The 21679-nt window shown below is 33.9% G+C and overlaps 3 protein-coding genes and 1 long non-coding RNA gene across 4 annotated transcripts; 2 read left to right on the forward strand and 2 right to left on the reverse strand.

Moving 5' to 3' along the window:
• The first annotated feature begins 467 nt into the window (after positions 1 to 467).
• On the forward strand, positions 468 to 3866 carry LOC145119860 (ATP-dependent 6-phosphofructokinase 6-like). The gene is made up of 14 exons (XM_079055624.1): positions 468 to 712; positions 839 to 885; positions 982 to 1021; positions 1104 to 1166; positions 1261 to 1398; positions 1505 to 1663; positions 1766 to 1819; positions 1919 to 1987; positions 2087 to 2216; positions 2595 to 2857; positions 2943 to 2991; positions 3080 to 3234; positions 3440 to 3626; positions 3712 to 3866. Exons 1-14 carry the CDS (start codon positions 611 to 613, stop codon positions 3759 to 3761), a joined length of 1506 nt encoding a protein of 501 aa, XP_078911750.1. The 5' UTR covers positions 468 to 610; the 3' UTR covers positions 3762 to 3866.
• Positions 3867 to 5593: 1727 nt separating this feature from the next.
• Positions 5594 to 8125, reverse strand: LOC145122792 (serine/threonine-protein kinase Aurora-2-like). Its single transcript, XM_079058365.1, has 9 exons — positions 7945 to 8125; positions 7278 to 7391; positions 7007 to 7153; positions 6826 to 6921; positions 6646 to 6741; positions 6452 to 6548; positions 6227 to 6344; positions 6006 to 6078; positions 5594 to 5900 (listed from the first exon to the last, which is right to left on the reverse strand). The coding sequence occupies exons 1-9, from the start codon at positions 7978 to 7980 to the stop codon at positions 5796 to 5798; spliced, it is 882 nt and encodes a 293-aa protein (XP_078914491.1). The 5' UTR covers positions 7981 to 8125; the 3' UTR covers positions 5594 to 5795.
• A 3517-nt stretch (positions 8126 to 11642) lies between these two features.
• LOC145119086 (uncharacterized) lies at positions 11643 to 12849 on the forward strand. The gene is made up of 2 exons (XR_013713656.1): positions 11643 to 11969; positions 12075 to 12849. It is a non-coding gene; the product is annotated as an uncharacterized LOC145119086 (long non-coding RNA).
• A 537-nt stretch (positions 12850 to 13386) lies between these two features.
• Positions 13387 to 19144, reverse strand: LOC145118722 (uncharacterized). The gene is made up of 13 exons (XM_079054407.1): positions 17958 to 19144; positions 17669 to 17877; positions 17459 to 17578; positions 16951 to 17361; positions 16034 to 16886; positions 15673 to 15944; positions 15249 to 15611; positions 14994 to 15182; positions 14649 to 14902; positions 14395 to 14569; positions 14026 to 14268; positions 13858 to 13937; positions 13387 to 13759 (listed from the first exon to the last, which is right to left on the reverse strand). The coding sequence occupies exons 1-13, from the start codon at positions 18910 to 18912 to the stop codon at positions 13609 to 13611; spliced, it is 4275 nt and encodes a 1424-aa protein (XP_078910533.1). The 5' UTR covers positions 18913 to 19144; the 3' UTR covers positions 13387 to 13608.
• Between the last annotated feature and the right edge of the window lie 2535 nt (positions 19145 to 21679).

Consider the following 21679-nt stretch of genomic DNA (forward strand, 5'->3'; position numbering starts at 1 on the left):
TCCTGATTTATTATTTAATCAATCTATTTAAAACGGGATGTTACAAGTTTCAACAAACTTTTCCTCTTTATAGTTTTGGTACAATATTTTTACTAATTTTGCCACTAAAGTTTCAACAAACTTTTCCTCTTTATAATTTTGGCACTTTATTTTTACTTCTTTATATTTTTGTCACTTTCCTGGTTTTTATAAAATTATAAAACCAATTTTGGTCCGACCTTAGTTTGATTTATCGATTTTGGACCCATTTTTCTGCTGGCAAGCTAAAAAAACCCAACTGTAAACCTCCACAGCAAGTCGCTGTTTTTCATGGCAAGGATGAAATTGTCCATAGATTTTTTAAACCTATCATCCTTCAATGTTTTGTGGTTCTCTTTCGCTTACCAAAATCAAGATTTGTGACTCTAAATTTTTGTCTTCAAATTCCTACATTCTCCTTAGAACCCGTGTCCTTAAACTTTCTATATATATAGAAATTGACCCACAAAATTATTCCTCACAATCTCCATTAATGATCGTTATTATCTCCACTAAATATTCATCCAACGAAACGAACCCATCTTTTGATTCTTGAAAAAATTGTAACTTTTTGTTTCTAAAGAGGAAAGAAATGGAAGAACGCAACAATTATAATGTGAAGATTGAAACAGGGGATCATGGTTATGTTCTTGAAGACATTCCTCACTTGACCGATTATATTCCTAATCTCAAAGTACTCTCTCTATTTTTTTCATCATCCTCATTTAATTCGTTTTCTTTTCTCTTAGGGTTTGAGTGAATCTGTTTTTGTTTAATTTTGGCCATTCTTATTACTAAAACATTCATTATTCACCTCCAGACATATCCCAATCCAATGCGATTCAATCCTGCATATTCCGTTGTAAAGTGAGTATATTTGCATCTTATTATGATTCAATCTTCAATATACACGTTTCAATACATTTTAATCTTTAATAAACAACATGTCCTACGATATTTCAGGCAATATTTTATCGATTTTGATGATACTGTACCAGAAAAGGTAAGTTATAAGTTATATTATTAAAAAAAGAAAAACATAGCTATCACCATCAACAAATCTAATTAGTTTTGTCTTCTCGTAGGTTGTTGTCCAGAAGAACGGTCCAAGAGGAGTTCATTTTCGGCGTGCTGGACCCCGCCAAAGCGTATGCTATTTATTATTATTCAATTTTTACTTTTTGTTTTTTCTTTTAAATCTCAATTATTGTAAAAAAAAAACACTTTTTTTTATTGATGCAGGTTTATTTTAGATCAGATCAGGTGCGTGCTTGTGTAGTAACATGTGGTGGTTTGTGCCCTGGTTTAAATACCGTGATTAGAGAAATTGTATGTGCCCTTCATCACATGTATGGCGTCACCAGAGTTCTTGGAATTGATGTAAGTCTCCATATCAATAACCACATAATCATTTCAAAATGTATATATAAAAAGATACAAAATTGTATTCATAATTCTTATTATATTTGTTTGTGATCTTGTGTAGGGAGGATATAGAGGCTTCTACTCAAAGAATACAATAACACTAACACCAAAGTTTGTAAATGATATTCATAAACGTGGTGGAACAGTTCTTGGTTCTTCAAGAGGTGGCCATGACAAATCAAAAATAGTTGACAGCATTCAAGATCGTGGTATCAATCAGGTGTTTCAAGTTTCACATGTTGAATGATTAATATTTTTCCAGTAATGATTCTTGCATGCATCTTAATGAATGATTGATGAATTTGATTGATTGCTTTATAAGGTTTATATAATTGGAGGTGATGGAACTCAAAAAGGTGCAGCTGTGATTTATGAAGTATGTTGCATTATAATATCTCTCCCCAAGACTCATTTTTTTTGTGATTATGCATTGAATGTATTTATATAATTTGTGGTTCGATCTATATATATGCAGGAAATCAGACGAAGGGGAATTAAAGCTGTTGTGGCCGGGATTCCAAAGACAATTGACAATGATATTTCGGTATTTTCATCCCAGATAATTCAACTTTTTAATTAAATAAATTAGTTGTATCTTTTCAAGCCAAACATATGATCTAAAACTATTTGATTCTTGTTTCAGGTTATTGACAGGTCATTCGGCTTTGATACTGCTGTTGAAGAGGCTCAACGTGCTATTAATGCTGCACACGTTGAGGCGGAGAGTGCAGAAAACGGCATAGGAGTAGTCAAATTAATGGGGCGCTACAGCGGTAAGCTCATCTTGTACTAATAAGCTCACTACCCACTAAGGGTAAAATGGTCATTTAGTATCCTCCAGACAGTTTAGTTCACTTCATTCGGTTCAAAAAGGAAACAGACTTTATGTATACAACACTTTATCCTTTAGCATACTATTCGTAGAAATTTGAATGGATAGAAAAATAAACAGTGTTTTTTTTTTAAATACAGAAACAACGACTTAATATAGAAAAATCATAGGATTGAGGGTTTCCCTATCGATTTTTTAAAAATTTGTTCCAATTTCCCCAAGTGTGCCGTCACTTTATTCAAAAAATTTCAAACATCATTTATTCAGACAACACTTATCTGCCTATTTGAATCGTTTTTTTTTTAAATTGTTGTTTCAGGGTTCATTGCAATGTATGCAACTCTTGCAAGTCGTGATGTGGATTTATGTTTAATACCCGAATCGCCCTTCTATCTTGATGGTGAAGGTGGGCTTTTACAATTTGTGGAGAAACGACTAAAAGAAAACGGACACATGGTTATTGTTGTGGCCGAAGGAGCTGGTCAAGAACTTGTTGCACAAAGCAATTCATCAGCTGCCAAAGATGCTTCCGGAAACAAACTGCTTAAAGATGTTGGGTTGTGGCTTTCTGATAGCATTAAGGTATAATAATTAATTTATCATTAAGAATTGATGATCAAGTTTACTTGCTTCAAAGTGTTAATCATCTTTCACAATTTTATTGTAGGCTCACTTTGCAAAAAAGAAAGACTTCCCGATTACTCTTAAATACATTGGTAACTTTTCAATCATATTTTATGACACATTCTTTCAGTTTTTTATACCATTGTTATTAACTAGAACAAGTTTATAAAAATCATACAGATCCTACATACATGATTCGTGCTGTTCCAAGTAATGCATCTGACAATATCTACTGTACTCTTCTTGCTCAAAGCTGTGTTCATGGAGCCATGGCGGGGTTCACAGGGTTCATTAGTGGGCTTGTGCATGGTCGACATACTTATATTCCTTTCAGTGTAGGTTATCTCTATTAATATGAATGTTTTTTCTTAAAACTTTTAGAAATATGAGTGGTTTTTCTTAAAGAAAAAAATAAAGTAGTGGTTTTTTAGTGAAATGTTGAAAATGTAGTGGTTTTTGTGAAAACACAACTGTGATTGTTCTAGTTTCTTGTTTTTATGATGATGATGATGATGATGATATTATTTGGCATGCATGCAGCGTATAGTGGATCATCATAATAAGGTTGTGATCACTGATAGGATGTGGGCAAGGGTACTTTCATCCACGAATCAGCCAAGTTTTTTGGGACCAAAAGAGGTGTTGGAGTTCCAGAAAGTGGAAGAACAACGTGCAATGGAGTTGATGGAAGGAGAAAATTACCAGAGCAATATTACTAGTACTTCAGGTAACAACTGAGAAAAAAGATTTTGAAATGATGATCGAGTGCCTTGTGAATATGATTGACCATCTGAACGATTCGGTCAATGTAGGAACAAGGTTCGAATGCACCGGTCTCTTGAGATGCTTAAGCTGCGGTTAGTGTGACTTGTATAATATTTTATTCATATAAGTGACTCTGTTGAATAATAATTATAAATATATATATATATATATATATATATATGTAGGATTTAATGGCTTCACTCCCCCTTGTACTGTTGTATTTCAATGTTTTAATCAAAGTAATTATTCTTTAATTTCACTTGTTAATCAAGAATATCCATACATGAACCCTAAAGGAGAGATCATCATCAATGATTCATTAATGGCGTCCATGTTGGTGATTTTAGTGTCACGTGTCATTAAAGTGTAATTGAAATCAACGAGAGTGCTAATGGGGACTTAAACTATAATATAATATAAGTTAGGTGTTGCGGAGTGCATACTTGTATATAAGGCGAGTTTGATCACAGACAAAACAAAATATGGGGCTATGTAACATAACACATTTCATATACTCTCCTATAACTTTCTTTTGTGCCTGAATTGAAAGTGCATTTGGTGGATTATAAAAGATTAAATTCCGGTTAACCCATACAGTTAGGGTCGAAATAGTAATTAAGGAAAGTGAACTCACATAGTCACATAATCAATCAAATATGCAGAATCTTTTTGATAACAAACCGGTCATGTTTTCTAACAAATGGTACATACATAATCAAAAGCACTTGCAAGTTGCAATGAATGAAACTTGGTCTCGATTCCAAAAGTCTGGTTTAAACTAATTTGAGGTAAATAATTTTTAGAAGATATAAAACATATGAGAAAAAACCTTTGAAATTTTGAGACACGTGGCTTGTTTTCATAAGAAAACCACCAAAAAGTGTTTTAGAAATCCAAAGTACAATCAAGGTTGTGTGATAAGGGAAATTAGGAATGTTATTATATAAGGGAAATATAAGGGTTAGAGTGATGTGGGACTTGTAATGAACAAATTAGTGAAGCCTTGTATGTAAGGAGTTTTTATTACTTCACAAAGAGAATGGCTAAGAGTGCGAAAATATTTCTAGTTTTCCATGAAAATTTCCAAATGAAAATGAAAATTTTGAAAATACGATTGGTTGATTTAGTTTTCAAATTTTTTTCAAGAAAATGAAAATTTTCTGTTTTCTAAATTGTATGTAAATTAAAAAAGTGATTTTTACAATTTTCCAAATTACATCAAACTTAGGCATAAATTAACTACATCAATAATGTAAAAAAAAAAAAAAACTATGATTAATTTTTGTTTAATTTTAAATTACTTTACATATACCACCAAATTGAGATCGGAATTCTTTCTGCTCAAAGTGTCCTTCCTCTCCTCTTTGTGTCCACATTTGATAATTTATATTCATTAATTCGATTATTACCTAATGAATAAGTTATTGCAACACCAGCAATATGAGACTGGAAGTTTCAATTTTAATAATAATAATAATTAATTTAATTTTCATTAACTAAATTAAAATATAATTAATGAAAAGCTTTTGAGATTGGAAGTCAACCTTGGGAGTTAATGTATGACTTTTGACCTAATTTATTTAACTAAAGTTTGGACTTAAAGTTATGGAGTTATATTAGAGGTTATAAGACTATAAATATTAACTAAAAAAAGTCTTGACGTAAATAAAAAATTTGAATGTTGAGAGGCAAGAAGCTAAATAGTATGATGTTTGACTTAATGAACTTAACTAGGTTGGACCTAAATTGTTAAATATTCACTTTCTAGGGTTAAAGTTAGAAATGTTATGAAGGTTGGACCCCAAATTCATCTATTTTCTTCATTTTCAAATAATAGAAGCTTATGTGAGGAGCTAACACTTGTCGGTACCCGTCCAAACCCTAAAGGATCTTCAAGTGTGTTACTTTATACATAGATAGGAACAATAATTGGATCAAAAGTGAGGAGCTATCACATTCTTATTCTTTCTTATTTGGCCTACAAGGGCATTCTAGTCACACAAATCAAACCGCGCAAAGGAGTATTACTCTATACATAGATAGATAGGAACAACAATAATTGGATTAAATTGTTATTTTTACAACTTGTTATGGATGGATTCTCTTGTGTCTTGTGTTATCAAGCAAAAACTCAACCACTCCTGTATACCCCTGAGGGGTCCGCATTCTGAACAATCCATGGATGTTCAAGCAGCTTGTGTAGTGGCAGCCGCTTTGAAGTATCCTTCACAAGCATCTACATTACAAATCATAATAAAAATATATATATTATTAAACAAACAACTCTAAAGGGTAAAATAGTAAACTCCAATGGAGGGAGAGAGATAGAGTTAGATGAAACCTGACTAATGAGGTCCTTTGCAGCTGCAGAAACTACCGGTTTTGAAGGGAACTTCAAATCCACTTGCCTTATCCTGCAAAATTGGGTGTTATCAGATATATGACATGGCATATAGTTTTGGTGTACATTGGAGTGGACTGGGGCCCACGTTCACATCATCCAAAGAGATCTTTTGTTTGTCCCTACAAAGATAGTGAAAAATTCGTAAACAGCAGGATTACCTTCTATATGTATCACAGTGCTCTTCTGCTTCAAAAGGAGGGGCACCATACAGAAATTCATAGCACAAGATTCCAAGACTCCATATATCCACACTTGCATCATGCTCCACACTCTCCACTATATATATATATATATACAAACATATATACAACCTTCAAACTTAAATAAACTAGACCTAGTGGCAAATTCGTAAATATCCCTAGAAAGCTTGTCATGGGTCTTACCCATTTCAGGTGGAAGATAATCCAATGTACCACACATGGTTCGCCTGCGACTGAATGTGTGCACTGACCACCCAAAATCAGCAATCTTTAACTCACCCTGAAAAATATAACACATATATGTAAAATTAATTATTCAAATCAAGCACAAAAACGAAATTTTGAAGAAAAAAAAATTGTATATTAGTATATATTACCTGTGAACCAATCAAGAGGTTCTCTGGTTTGATGTCTCTATGAATAACATGCTTCCCATGACAATATATGAGAGCCCGTGCTAATGAGGCAACATACTGTTTAAATGTGAATAAAAATTGTTATATAATGATAATAAAATAATAAAGTAAACATAAATAATGACATCATCGTATACTTACAGTTGCAGAACGTCGTTCAGTGAAGCATTTGAATTTCTGGAGCTCCTTGTAGAGTTCACCTTTTGCAGCATACTCCAAAATCAAGTAGACTCTTTGCTGTTCAAGTTATTATCTATGTATTAGAGTTGTAAAATGGCCATTGTTGATGACATCAAGGTAAGGGTATAGAGGTAAATTTTACCTGATCATAGAAGTAACCATAGAGTCTTAGGATATTAGGGTGTCTAAGATGGCTTTGTATTTCAACTTCTCGACGAAGCTGGTGCTCCACTTGAGACTGTTTAAGTTGGCTTTTGAAAAGCACTTTCAATGCCACAACATGATTACTCTGTTTTGAGAACAAACATGGATGTTATTCAGCATATTAACAAAAGAATGGAGATGATAGTTTAGGTTAGGATGCAAATCAGACATAATATGTTAAGATTGGTGATTAGATTTGATTTGCTCACCCTCTTTTCTTTTGCTACATAGACATGACCGAATTTCCCCCTTCCTAGTGGCTTCCCAATGTCAAAGTCACTAAGAGTCCACCTCTTCTTCTCGTTTGCAGCCTCTGAAGAAGCCTATATAATCACAACAAAGAAAAGCCAATAGATGCATCCAAAGATCATTAGTAGTAGCTCATAACAATTCAAGCATCTTCACTAGCATTCAAATTCAAATGGATTTGTGCTAGAACTCATGGAACTGATAGTATGAACATAATAGGATTTTAATAAAAAAAGGTTTTCACTTAAAGTTATCCTTCAATCCTTTGATACATCAAATTATCACAGAGTATTAAATCTATCTACTGCTACATCTCAATCTACTGAAATAGAAGCAGATCTACCACACGAGGACAGTTTCCGGAGATAAAAGTTGGAACTGTATCACCATTGATGACGATTAAACCCAATTACATCTCTATCGTCCAAATTCGCATAATGCAACTTTCAAATTGAATGTTTAACATCATTTCTAGAATACCTGAAGACCTAATAATAACGCACATGTGTTCTAATGTGTGAAATACAAACAGATATTAACGATAAAACGAACCCTAAAGCTAACATTGAAAAAACGAGAAACAAATTCGTTCCAAACTAAAAAATTCCAAACAGCAATTGATGGTACCTTTTGCTGAGGATGCGTCTCCATCGCTGTTGCCATGAGAGAGAAAGGTTTTAGAGAGAGGAGAGAGGCAGACAACAACGGGAAGGAGGAAGGGGAAGATAGCGGTGTTTGAATAGAGGGGGAGGGGGTTGTTTCGGCAACGGTCAGATTATTAAAGTCAGCCACGTGCCTTTCAAGGAGCGTCTATTCTTTTCAAATACGAATGAATATAGCGTTAAATACTTGAATGCATCAACGTTCTTCCTTTTATGATCAATTTCATAAAAATAAAATAAAAAAAAAAAAACAAAAACAATAGTTTGGATTTTATTTTTTGAATTAACCATCGGGTTGTACTCTGCCTGTGATTTAGTCACTTGCTAATCTCGTGGCTTTTTATTGATATTTGACGTTTCCAAAAAAAGAATTAAGTTTTTTTTATGTTTTAATTATCATTGGTTTATATGATTTTCAAAGGCAACTTAAGAATAATTTTAGAAAACATTATATTAATGTTTTGGTTTTATCAAAATCGAACACCGTTAGTTTTTTTTGGCTAATAAGAAGTTAAGTCCAAATAAAATGATCAAAAAAGCCCTAACTTTGTATGTTATGTTATAACATCTACTATGTTAACTTAAAAAAAAAAAAAAAAAAAAAAAAAAAAAAAAAGACCGGTTCTTCAGTTTTCTATTTCTACTGACCTTGTTTAATAAAAATCTTTGTCAATTTCTACCGACCTTATTTAATAAAAATATTTGTCAAAGAATGCCTTCAATGGTTAACTTTATTCAGTTGTTGCAATATACATGCTCCACAATAACAATCACGGTGTCATGGTAGACTTAACAATGACAATCAGTCCCTTTTTAATTTGGTCACTGTCCTCTGAAGGTGTTGTTGAAAATAAAATAATAATAACTAGTATTTAAGTCATCGGCGTGTTGCGACGGAGAACTTGTTTGTAATTACTTAAAACAAAAACTATAAAAAAATCATTTGAGAGACCAAAAACGTAACTTTAATACGTAGGGTAACTCCTTTAAAATTTGTATATAGAATGTGATTTATAAATGTCAAGACTCTACATATAGCACAGTGACGATTATATCATATTAACTAAAGCACAAAAGTATCAAAATAAAGTTTTATATATATATATATAGTTTTCATTTTTATTAATATTACTTTTTATTTAAACGTTATAAAATTTTGTGATGATATGATTTTTAAAGTCTTTATATATATATATATATATATATATATATATATATATATATATATATATATATATATATATATATGAGAGAGAGACTAAAAACGTAACTTTAAAATTTAATAAGGGACCGAAATGTCAACTTACAAATACCATTAATTTAACTTTAAAATTATGAATGATGAAAACTATTAGATCAAAAATTCTTGAGGAGAAAAAATATAAATATGAAAATCGGTTATGACCAGCTACTTAGGTGTTGTTTGTTTTTTCGAAGCGAAAACTATGAAGTCTGTGGACCATGTCTGTAATCTTGTACAGTATAAGAGGCGGACCAAACGGCTACAACATGTAATAAGAAGCATGTTTGTTTTTTAACGTTTATATACAGCTGCAATAAACTGAAATTAACCATACAATGGTTAAAAATAATTTTAAATCAAAGTTTTATTTAGTTTAATCAGAAAATCAAATATAAAGATCATTGTGATGATATGATTTTTAAAGTCTTTATATAAAATAATTAAACATAATATTTGTTAAACAACCATAAATAAAATTGTTAATTTAACGAACTAACATGTTTATTTTGTTAAATTTTCGAAAACAGTGGTTAGTTTCCGGTTAGTTTCAATAAATTTGATAATTTTAATGATTAAATTTATAATTTATTAATATTTTGTTATAGGCAATGTAATAAAAAAATATTTATATGAAATTTATCAAATGGTTTTAAAATTATATAAAATATAGACAAAACTGCACAAATAGTCTCTGTGGTTAGCCGAAAATTGTCACTTTGGTCCAAAAATGTTTGGACTAGCACCAGAGGTCCAAACTTTTCATTTTGTTGCGAGTTTGGTCCAATTTGCTTTGAACTTTTTTAAAATGACCGATTTGCCCCTCATTAATTTCATTTTCTATTTTTTTTATTTTGTTGTATTTCTGATTTAAAATTAAACAAAAAAAAGAAAAAAAAATAATCGTGTTATCATCCATTCACCACCCACCCCCATCTTTTTTCCCTCTGGTAATCATGAACACCACCACCACCGGTTACCGTCTCCACCGTAGCTCGCCGCCTCCACATCTCTCATTCTCAAGTTTGAATTCTGGAAATGTCCTGTAACCTACAGTGGCTATTCCAGGATGAAGATAGAGAGGGGGAGTGAAAGGGAGCGTTGGAGGGAGTGAGAAACCCTTGCCGATCCACCACCATATGCAGATCTGTAACCACCACCACCACTAACTTCGGAGAAGTAGAGAGACGAACTCCAGCCACAGACGTCGGTGACAGAGGATTTTCGACGAAGAAGAAAGACGTCAATGACAGAGGGTTTCCGACGTAAAAGAAGAAAGATCGTCATTTGGGAGACCCGAACTCGTTTAATACTCGTTATTCTGAAACCCTAACTCGTCGGATCTGATAATCCTAACCAGTCGTTGCCCTTAGTTAGCCAAATCTTTGGTCTGCGACGGTCTTCACGTTCGATGGAGAAAGATAGAGAGAGACGAGGATCGACAAGGACGGAGGCGGAGGTGGCGTTTGTGGCTTGAGTTTCCAGAAATAACGACGTTTACAGATTTGGACGGAGGCGACGAGATCGAAGATTGGAGACGATATGTTGAAGATTTACCATGGTACTAGAGGGTGTGGTTGAAGTGGGTTTTCTGGTGATAGATCTGAAAATCGAGCCACAGATGGAGAAGATAAACTGAGAAGGGGGTGGTGCTGTAAACCGATCATGACTATGATGGAGAACACAAACACATTTGGAAACATATGGAGAAGACGAACATCTCTAAAACAAATGGAGAAGACGAACATCTCTAAAAACAGATGGAGAAGACTAACCCTAGATATGATTTCTCCTTCTGTTTTCTCCATCTCCATTGATAACCGACGAGTTCAACAATTTGTTATGGGTGTTTTTTTGTTCATCTGGACTGATTTTCAGGAAGAAGAAGAAGATGGGTACGTGTATAGAGAGAGAGAGAGAGAGAGAGAGAGAGAGAGAGAGAGAGAGAGAGAGAGAGAGAGAGAGAGAGAGAGAGAGAAATTAGTTTCAATTTTCTTTTTATTTATTTTAATAAAAAAAATTAATAAAATTAATAAAAAAAACTGAAAAAGAAAAAAATAAGGGCAAAATCGTCATTTTAAAAAAAGTTCAAAGCAAAACGGACCAAAATCGCAACAAAATGAAAAGTTTGGACCTCTGGTGCTAGTCCAAAACTTTTTGGACCAAAGTGACAATTTTCAGCTAACCACAGGGACCATTTATGCAGTTTTGTCTAAAATATACTCAAATTGTATATAATATCTTTCACAGTATTATTAAAATAGTAAACATATTAAAAAAATTAAAATAAATCTGTATTTAAATAGTACTATAAATTAAAGTAAGGTAGGAACTGACATAGTTTGAACTTTGAAGAGGGGATTACGCTTCTAAAAATACAAATAGCTGAGAAAGAACAATTGTTGTGTATATGTGTGCGGCGCACCTGGTTGGTTAGAGTGGCTTTTCTTAGAAAACAACAGCTTCTAAATCTCTATTTTCAAAAAGATTTTTATTTTACATTTTGTATTACATGCTTTAAAACATGTAACTTCATTTGGCTTTAGCCGTTTTGGCTTTGGAATTAGCAAACCCAAAATGAAGAGAAACGTGGGTTTTGTTTTCTTTTTTATCTAAAATAATCAATCGTCTGTGTTTTTGGAAGAACCGCTGAAGTAAAGTCGCATAAACCCTCGTTTCGGAAGAAATTGCTTCAAGATCAGAAATCGACATCTAAACTCAATATACTCTTACATCAGCAATCAATCTTAGTAAGTTTCCCTAAACATTGTTACATTTTTTGATGTTTTCTTCGTTACTTTCATATAAAATTCGAAGGAATTGTACATATCATCATCGTTTGATTATTCATATAGATGTTTTTTTCAAGTTGGGTTTGAGGCTTTTTTTGGTGGACAATATTGCACCTGTAGGATGTGAAAATTTTCAGGTATCATAACATTAAACTTGTAAATGGAAGTAGCATGCGAAAACTACATGAACCCTTTTCTTTCTAAAAGCAAAATAATGCCTGGTATGCTCTCAACCAAAAGGAAGAAGGATGCAACTGATGAGGATGATATAATAAAAGTATCTTCTACTAGGAACTATACATGCAAAAACTGCTTACAAAGGGGTCATAACACGAGATCTTGCAAAAATCCAACACAAAACCGGCCCCCAAAGTTGAAAAAGAAACGTGGTAGGCCTAGGATTCATATACCTGTGACAAACATTGTGTATGAAACTCGAGATGCTGAAACACAAGTAAAAATCAAAGATATGAGAGATTCTGGGTATACATCTGTTGAGATTGAAGAAGCCCTATCTGTAGAAAAAGACGAGGAAGGGATTATTGATAAGACTCAACTTCTGGTTTATGACAAACACACACGAAGGTCGGAGAGGATCGTGAAAATCAAACTGTCAAAACCAGTATATGACAAAGATGGAGGGGGGTCTTGTATAGAGAAGGCACTAACTTTAGATTAGATGTAATTTGTTTTGGTTTAGTTGTTGGCCTTTTTGTAAACATTGTGATGTGATGGTTAAATTAGAATGATATTCCTTTTGATGCTATAATTGTTAGTTATAACTTGTTTGCTCATTCATTTTTTTAATTAGATTTAACTAAAAAGGCTCTGAAGAAAATAGTATTATATGAAGGGATCATTTAGTGTGGAAGCACTTGAATATTTTTTTATTTTCATATGTTTAGATTTATTTGTTTATTGTCTTTTTTTTTTTTCCTTTTTCTACTGGAGTTCTTATACAAAAAGCAAGTCTTCATATCCTACGGTAGTTGTTGCCGACCATCTCATATCATTATGTAATTAAAGATTAAAAAAAAAACAGATTATCGTTGTTCTTATGGGATTCAGCCTAAAAAGCCACAAAATTAAAGATTTACTTCAACATAACTGAAAAAAAATTAAAAAAAAAAAAAAAAAAAACCGTGTCACCTTTGTAACAAGGAAACTTGGGATACAAGCAGAAATGTAAGTACACTTCTACTATGGGTAAGGAATTGTAAGTATGTTGTTATTATGGACAAGAAAATGAAAGTAGATTGTTATTATGTGTAAAAAAATAAACTCCAATCACAAAAATAAAAAATAAATTAATTAATTAAAAAAAAAAGTGAAGTAAGTTGCTATTTAATGAAAGGATGTATACCAATCAGAAAAATATCCAAAACCGTATTGTATTGGCATATGATATATCATTATTTATATACAACAAAAGGATAAACTCCCAGCCTTCTTTTACCCTGCCTCTACCTAAATTCCAATTTTATCTATTATGCCATGGCCCACCTACCTACCCTACAACGAATAGAAAACCAATACCCAAAACAAAAACAAAAACAAAAATTGAAAATGTTGATAATCAACAGTTTTCTCTAGTCTATTATGATGTTTGCCAAAAGCCTGCCATGTCAGCACTATATAAAGAGCGATCTTGAATCTCCAAATTTGCAATATGCCAATTTATAAACAGCGACTGAATCCATTTACACAATACTAATGCAACCGGAAATATCCACCACTCGCTTTCCTCCCTGCACACCATTCAACCAATCAGAATGTTACAAGATATGTGTGAATTGATCGAAAAAAAAGAAGAAGGTGAAAATGTAGTAGTTAGTTAGTTAGTTACATGGTCCACGGGTGAACATCTGAAGGGGTTTTAGTGGACTGATTCATATAATGAGCATAACCACAGATAAAAGCAACCACCTACAAAATTAGTTTATAATTTAGGAAATGAAGACAAGGAAGAAGTTGTTGTGTGTGTGTATATGATTTAAGAGTTTTTGAGACTTACGACGTTGACCAAGGATGTTATGTTCCAGAGAGCATATATACGGGCCAGCCCAGCAGATCGCCTGGGGCCTTGACTAAACAGAGCATTGATGCCAGCAGGAAAAGGAAGCAAAATCCCAAGTGGCAAAATCATTACAACCAATAACACGTTTGTTAATGAATATGAAAATAACTGAAGCAACGTAAGCAAAACCAGACTAAAGTCTCCTAGCAGTATCACCGATATCACCAATCCCACTACATCCTGCAACAATATTAACCATAAACCATTCCATCATACATACATACATACATACATACATACATACATTTTTTTCAACAATTAATTATCTATATATTTAAAAAAAAAAAAAAAAAAAAAAAAGGTTACCTGGTGGCCAACAGGTTTGGTGTTGTATATAATAAAGGAGAGTGGAAACAATACATCCCTCTTTTCCTTGAGTGTTTTCAAACTGTTGATGTCTAAAACCCTACCGTAACTCTTCTTCTCTTTCTTATTATCATCCACCTTCATTTCTGAATCTTCATCTTCTTCAATGGCATTACTGTCAAAACTCAAAACAAACACAATAAAAACAATTTCTTTTTTCTGATTTAGTAGCAACTGTTACTGTTGTTAGTTACCTATGATCCAGTTGGGGTTGGGGTTGGTCCTGTACAGCAGATACCACAAGCCCATATTGATAACTGTCACCACTTGTAGCTTTAAATGAAGCAAGGTCAACGCGTACACCATAAACCCCAAAAGTCGGATTCACACAAGTTTCAATCCATACCACAACCCCCCGAAATGTTACTTTGAGTCGACCGCTACGCACCAACCGTAATTGTGCGTTTAAACCAGCCACAAATCGATACCAACTAGTAGGAGGGATACACTGAAAATAATAATAACATACATAAATAAATAACCAGGACACAAGAAAAGAGATTTAAAAGAAAATGAAATGAAATGAAGTGGTGGAAAACCTGATTCATGAGACTTGTAATAACATTGTCACTGTGAAGTGAAAACGGAGCCATGTAGCTTCCATCACCTCCAAATAAAAGAGACAACGGGAATCTTTGATGAAGGTGTGGAGGAAGATCGCTTCTTTTTTCATCACCACCAAGAAAAAAGTCCACATAAGCTAGCATCAAATCAGATGTTGCAGCCACCTACAATATCAATATCAGTATCACATGTCATCATTTTGGTGTATGTGTCTTTGACTGACTACTGACCTTAAGACCTTCATAGAGAGCACGTGATCGACATGAACGCAAGCATGCATGGTCATATTCAGACCTAACAAACTCACGCAGTCTTTGTAGCTTTAATTTTTGCCTCCATTGTTGCCATGACCATGCAAGAGGGTAAGCAAGGAAAAAAAGAATGCGGTATATTGATCCCTCCCACCATGGATATGTGGCTAAAGCATTAATATCTTCAACAAATCTATTAAATGCACCCTCATACACTATATCTATCACTTGTTTAGGAGGTGTGTGAGGAAGATGCCATGGTTCCCTGAAAGTGTTTCCTCCCATAAAGTACATCCTATGCACATGCCCTTGAGACTCCTCCACTCTGTTTGTTTCCAAAACCTAAAACAAAATGAATGAATTATAATATTTTTATACATAAAACAATTTGAAGCAACCTCACCTCATTGAGCGATTCCAAGAAAGGAAAGGAGTGATCCATCTGAGATCCTTGTTGAGTTGGTCCATGGCCTGGTGAGTCATCAAACCCCATGAATTTCATTCTTGCAACACTAAGCACAAGCGCCAACAGGATAAGAAGACCCAACAGAAGAAGGCTGAATACCCATGGCCCACCAAATGTCTCCATTAGTTCTTCAAGAGCAGTGTAACAATTTGGCATGTGGTATTTGTCTGAAATGCATTTGTAAGGACATGGAGTTTCAGCAGAACCACCTATCAATCACATGTCATAAAAGAAGATTCTGTCAATGTCAATCAATCAAAGCCAAACCAAAGAATCCATAAAGTCAACAAGCAAATACCTCGGACATATATATAGAATGCACGATGGGGAAGCTCATTGGCAGGGCACTCCAAACACAACTCCTTATCAGATCCTGTAACATTTTTGTAAGTGCCAACAGGGCATTCCTCACAGAAAGTACCAAAAAGCCCTTTTGGACAAGATTTTCCAGTGACTGTTCCAATTCCTCCAGCACCAACTTCATTTCCACTCAATCCACCTCGAGTGGAGATGCTTCCTTTGATATTAGCAACAGGTTGATATACATCTCCGGTTGGTATGTGTGACCAATGAAAATGAATCCTTCCACCACCACCACCACCACTCCCGTTTGGACTACCTTCACCTCCATCACTCGAAAGGATTCCAGACTCATCAACAAACAGATCATTCAAGAACACAAGTATCGTTCCCCCTGATCCTCCCCCTGATCCTCCCATCCAATCGTATTTCTTGAAAATGTTTTCTTCATAACTTCCTCCATCAGATCCTACTACACCATTAACATACAAACTTGGCAATGGATTAGCTGAAGAACCGATCACAAGAACACCACCACCAGCTGTTGACCCACTGATGACATCATTCCCACCACCACTACCCATCCAACAAGGCAAATCAGCATCCCCATATGGCCCACCACCATCAATGCAGGTGTCATTATAACAACCATACCCACCATAACCACCATAACCACCCCCACTCCCAATTCCAACATTCAACACTTTCCCCCTCCCAATACCACCTTTGCAACCCATCTTTGAGGTGCTAATTGTCCCACTAGATTCAACTGTAACAGTTCTTGCTCTATGGAAGTTCACAACAGACCCTTTTATAAGGCCTTCAACCAAGATATCTTCAACACGACATAACTGAAGAAAAAAAAAACTGTCAATATCTCAAAAATTGTTAACTTCTAAATCAATTATGAATTACCTGAAGAGTAAAGGACAAAGAAGCATTGACATTGCAGTCATCAGGTGGATTCAGCAACTCATATGGACATTCTTGAGAGTCACAAATCGGCTTCGGTGTCACAGCATTAGCTGTAACATTTTCCAAGGGCCCACGTAAGACTGATCCGGGGCCCACATTGACACTATAAAACAGGGACAGAACCAAACGTTGTGCTTCAATACAGTCACCTGGGCCTGACAAGTTTAATAAACCTTGGCCATGTACCCCAAGATTAGCATTTGAACGTATGGTAGAAGATTCCTTGAGAACAATAAGATTGCTACCCTCAAGAAATGAATTCTGCACATTCTGGTCACCCTCAACATCAATAAGCAATTGTGAATTCCACATCAAGAACATCTTTACAGTCATACGTAGAGCACCATAAACCTGAAGAAAAAAAAAATAACACAAAAACCTCATCACAAAACAGATACTTTAACTTTCTGATGACAAAATGGCAAAAAGGTTGTTGCTTGTTACTTACCTTGATTACAGAATCACTCATTAGAAGCTCTTCTGCAAGAACCTCAAATTCTGATAAAGCATAATGAGCTAACCCAAAGCTCAAGATACCTCCATCCAGGACACTAATTTGGCCTTGAACCTAATTGAATCATACCAGAAATTATAATAAATATTTCTTTCATCATATAAAACAGAGGTGGATATGTAATACAAATAACCAAATGCTGACCTGGACACGACTCCATAGCAAGGGAACAGAAACCTTAGCAAAACTTCGAATAAAAATATTGGTCATAAGAGGCTGATATGGAACCTCCATTAGAAGTGTGTCAGTGTCAGTTGTCATGTTGAAATTATCAACTGTAAGGCTACGTGTTACAGCATCATAAAAAGTGCCTGCAGCACCTGCGTTTGAAGGGCATCCTAGACTATTACCACCTGCAAAAATTATTAAAAAAGATTCAGAGTTAATTTATGAATAATAAAAAAAAAACACCAAATGAATGCAAGAATCCTACCATGGACAATGATTTTAGGTTCTTCATGCCTGCTAAAAATGTCTGTAGAAATTCTTCCTCCACCTCCACCACCAAAACCATCACCTCCACAACCACTTATATAACCATTTCCAGTCATCTTATAAGCCTTGAGGTAGATGCTGCCACCTGAACCACCTCCACCCTGGGTACCACCATTTCCACCTTCAGCTAATAAACTACCATTCATCTCAAGAAGATTCTTAACCACAAGTTTTATCCTCCCACCACCACCACCACCATAATCCACATCCAGACTCGTAGTCCCACCTTTACTTCCGTAGCTCCACGGCTTCTGTAAGGTCGACCATGAATATGCATCGCCTCCCCAAACATCATCCGGAAGCTTCTTGTCATTCAATAAACAAGCGGCACCTCTTCCACCATAACCACCACCAGCTCCGTCAATCCCATGAGGTGTCCCACTAGTTTGCTCCGGGGGATTACCAGCTAAAGCAGTGGTGTTCACAAGGGAGCCTTCCGCAAAACTTGCATTCCCAGCCTCGAGCTCAAAAGTTCCGGCGATAATTCGTGCGTTTTCACCTAAACTAAAGTCACCCGTAACATTTATACCAATTTCGCACCCTGGGAAAACCGTACAACTCACAGTCACATTGGGGAGGATGAAAAAATTTCCCTTCCCTGCTATATACATATTCTGAGTTAAATTCAAACTAGTAACTACCTCACAAGTAGTATCTAACGACCCAACCCCGCCAAGATCAAACTCACATGATGCCGACGGTGGGTGCGGCGGTGGTGGCGGCGGAGCCGGCGGCGAGTAGTCTTGATGAAACAGGTTTATAAACTTCCCTCCCAAATCACTATCATAACCTTCCAAATCATCCAAACAAAATCCCGAACTGAACACGGTGGTTATCGATACCACCACCAAGAACCAAAACATTACGCTTCTCGAGCAGATATGCCTCACCATTGCCAAATCGTTGAAGATGATGTGTCATTACATCAATTGCATCGGAGAAGTGCAAAATTGAAACAAAACCACCTCAAAATCCCGCTTTAACAATCCAAATTAGATGAAGTAAATGCATAACACGATTATGTTGTGCATAAGGATAATCAAGAAATGGGGGATTATTATTATGAAAAAAGAGTTCTGTGAAAACCCTAGAGAATGGTTTTGTTCCAAAAAGGAGGTTGGGGTATGTGTTGTGTGTTTGGTAGGCGAAAAAGCAGTTAAATCTTGAAGGAAGCTAAATCTATTTTTGACAGAGCAATTATTTCTATCTTCCAATCGTCGTTGTTGTAGATACTTGTTTTCTATGCCTAAATATGTGTACGTTTATCTGAAATGATTAAATTTATATCTCCGAAAAATGGAAAAGTCATGAGGTGACGGCTTCAAGTCAAATGACCAGCTACTCCCCTCCAAAACTCGATGAGATGAGGACTATCACGTGATTTGCACGTGGATACCCAAAAATATAATGTTGTTTTCCCTTTTTGGTAATTTTACAAATCTCAAAATACTTCTTAAATGATTAAGTTTGTTACAACAAAATGCAAATTAATCGACCATTAATAGTCTAAATACATTATATTATCATATTATTTTATTAAAAAAATTAATTTACCAGTTAACTTCAGAGTGGATTGCTACATTGAATTATGTTGATAAGTTTGATGTTGCTAAATGCTAATAGTTTCTTTATTTTGTTTTGTTGTTTTAATCATTTACTTGATAATAAAACATTTTTATCAATATATCTTGATTCATAAAATAAACGTTTTGCTTAATCATATATAAAAAAATATTGTATGAGAACTAATAAAAATATGTAAGAGAAGTCTTATGTGTTAAACTTGTGATTCATGAGCAATGAACTGTAATGATTAATGGTTTGTGAATGGGCAAAAAAGATTTTTGATATATCATTTTGGGACACCTGAAATTAGATTAAAAAAATGCATCTTTTTACAAAAGGGTAAAAAGTATTTGCCCATTTTATATTTTAAGTAGCGAATAACAAGTAAATATTAAGAAAAATGTTCGTTTTTTTATAATTTAATAGTTCAAGTCTCCTTTAAGATAATATGTAGTTTAGGTTAGATTATGGCTCTTTAAAAATAAAATAAATAAATAAATAAATAAATAAATAATTGAACTTTGATTTTACGTACAATAAATGTAATGTTTATAAATGTGTCTATTTGAGTTATTTTCCATATTTAATGGATAAATTTCAAAAAGCTCAATTGTAATGTTTATAAATGTGTCTATTTGAGTTATTTTGTATATTTAACGAGTGAAGTTCAAAATCTCAATTTTATTAATGAAATGTTAATTTACTCTTAAACTATTCTTAATTTCGTTTATGTCCAAACAAAACGTAATGTTAACCTCAAAAAAAAAATGTTACCATTATACTAGAAGCTCTTTAATTTAAAAATCTTAGCTAAAAGCATCACATGATCGTTATTTGTAATCAATTGTTTTAGTTGGTTTGTTTTGAAAGAGTTATTTTTAAGATTAAGAAAAAGTACATAGCAGTTTTAATAAAATTGAACAAAAAATTCTAGAGGTTACCTCACCCTAGCTTAATTCATTTTGGTTCATCTTTTTTCCACCTCTATTTTTAACTTTATAAATTTATAAGCGAGGGAGTAGTTAGGTGGGGAATATTATATTGAGTTACTTATGCAATACTCTTTGCCAATTGGCATTTGCAGTTTTACACGTGGGGGTCAAAATTGTGAAAGTGGTTAGGTAGGGAAATATGTTGTAATTTGTAAACTATGCCAGGGTAAAAATATCGGAATATATGGGGTGTATTATTACTATTGTATCCATCCCCCACCCGTAGAAAAATAATAATAATAATAATAATAATAATAATAATAATAAAATAAAATCACATCGATCATCATTTCTTACCACTTGTTCTAGAAAACACTTACCGTTCCATCATCCCAAAAAAATCCCACCTAAACTATTTATTTACTTGCCGTAAAAAACAAAAACAATAACAATAACAAAAAAAAAAAACTACTCGTTTACTTCAAAAAAAAATTATCTTGATAGATAAATTTTAATTAAAATAAAATCACTTCATTCATTTTAAATAAAAACAATACAGTTAGCTTCATTTTATCCCCATAAAAACAATACAGTTAGCTTCATTTTATCCTCATCCCATCAGACATTTAAGCGGTTCGTCGATATCGTTATCAAGGTTGATCGTGTTGCGGGCATTTGAACCGAAGTTGTCGTGTATTCATTTGATTCCGTTGTTTTTAATCGATTTGTTCATGTCGATGGCATAACTTTCTCCGCAACAAGTAACCACTTCAGTGTTGCCTTAAAATCCTACTTTGTTTTGTTGTGGGTGAAAAGTTTCATGTAGCATTCATATTGATATTGTTGAAGTATTAAAATTAACCATTGAGTTGAATAAATATGATACAAAATGATAATCTAGGCTAGAATAATGATGTAATTTGAAGTTCCATTGTTTTTAGAATCAAATCATATCATCCTCAAAGCTAAAACCACATTGAAGCTCCATTAAAGACCTGGAATCCATCAGAATCTTGATAAAATTAACTAGTGGCAAGATTTGGTGACATTAACTTGAAATGAAGATAAGAAACTAAATTATAAACTGAGAAAAACCATTAGATTCACGATTCAAAGTTTCTAATTCATATTCCAGAAAATCTAAAGCTTCAAATCATTTAAA

The sequence above is a fragment of the Lactuca virosa genome, chromosome 6 (genome assembly GCF_052849685.1).
Source record: "Lactuca virosa cultivar CGN04683 chromosome 6, Lactuca_virosa_CGN04683_v6, whole genome shotgun sequence".
NCBI lineage: Eukaryota > Viridiplantae > Streptophyta > Magnoliopsida > Asterales > Asteraceae > Lactuca > Lactuca virosa.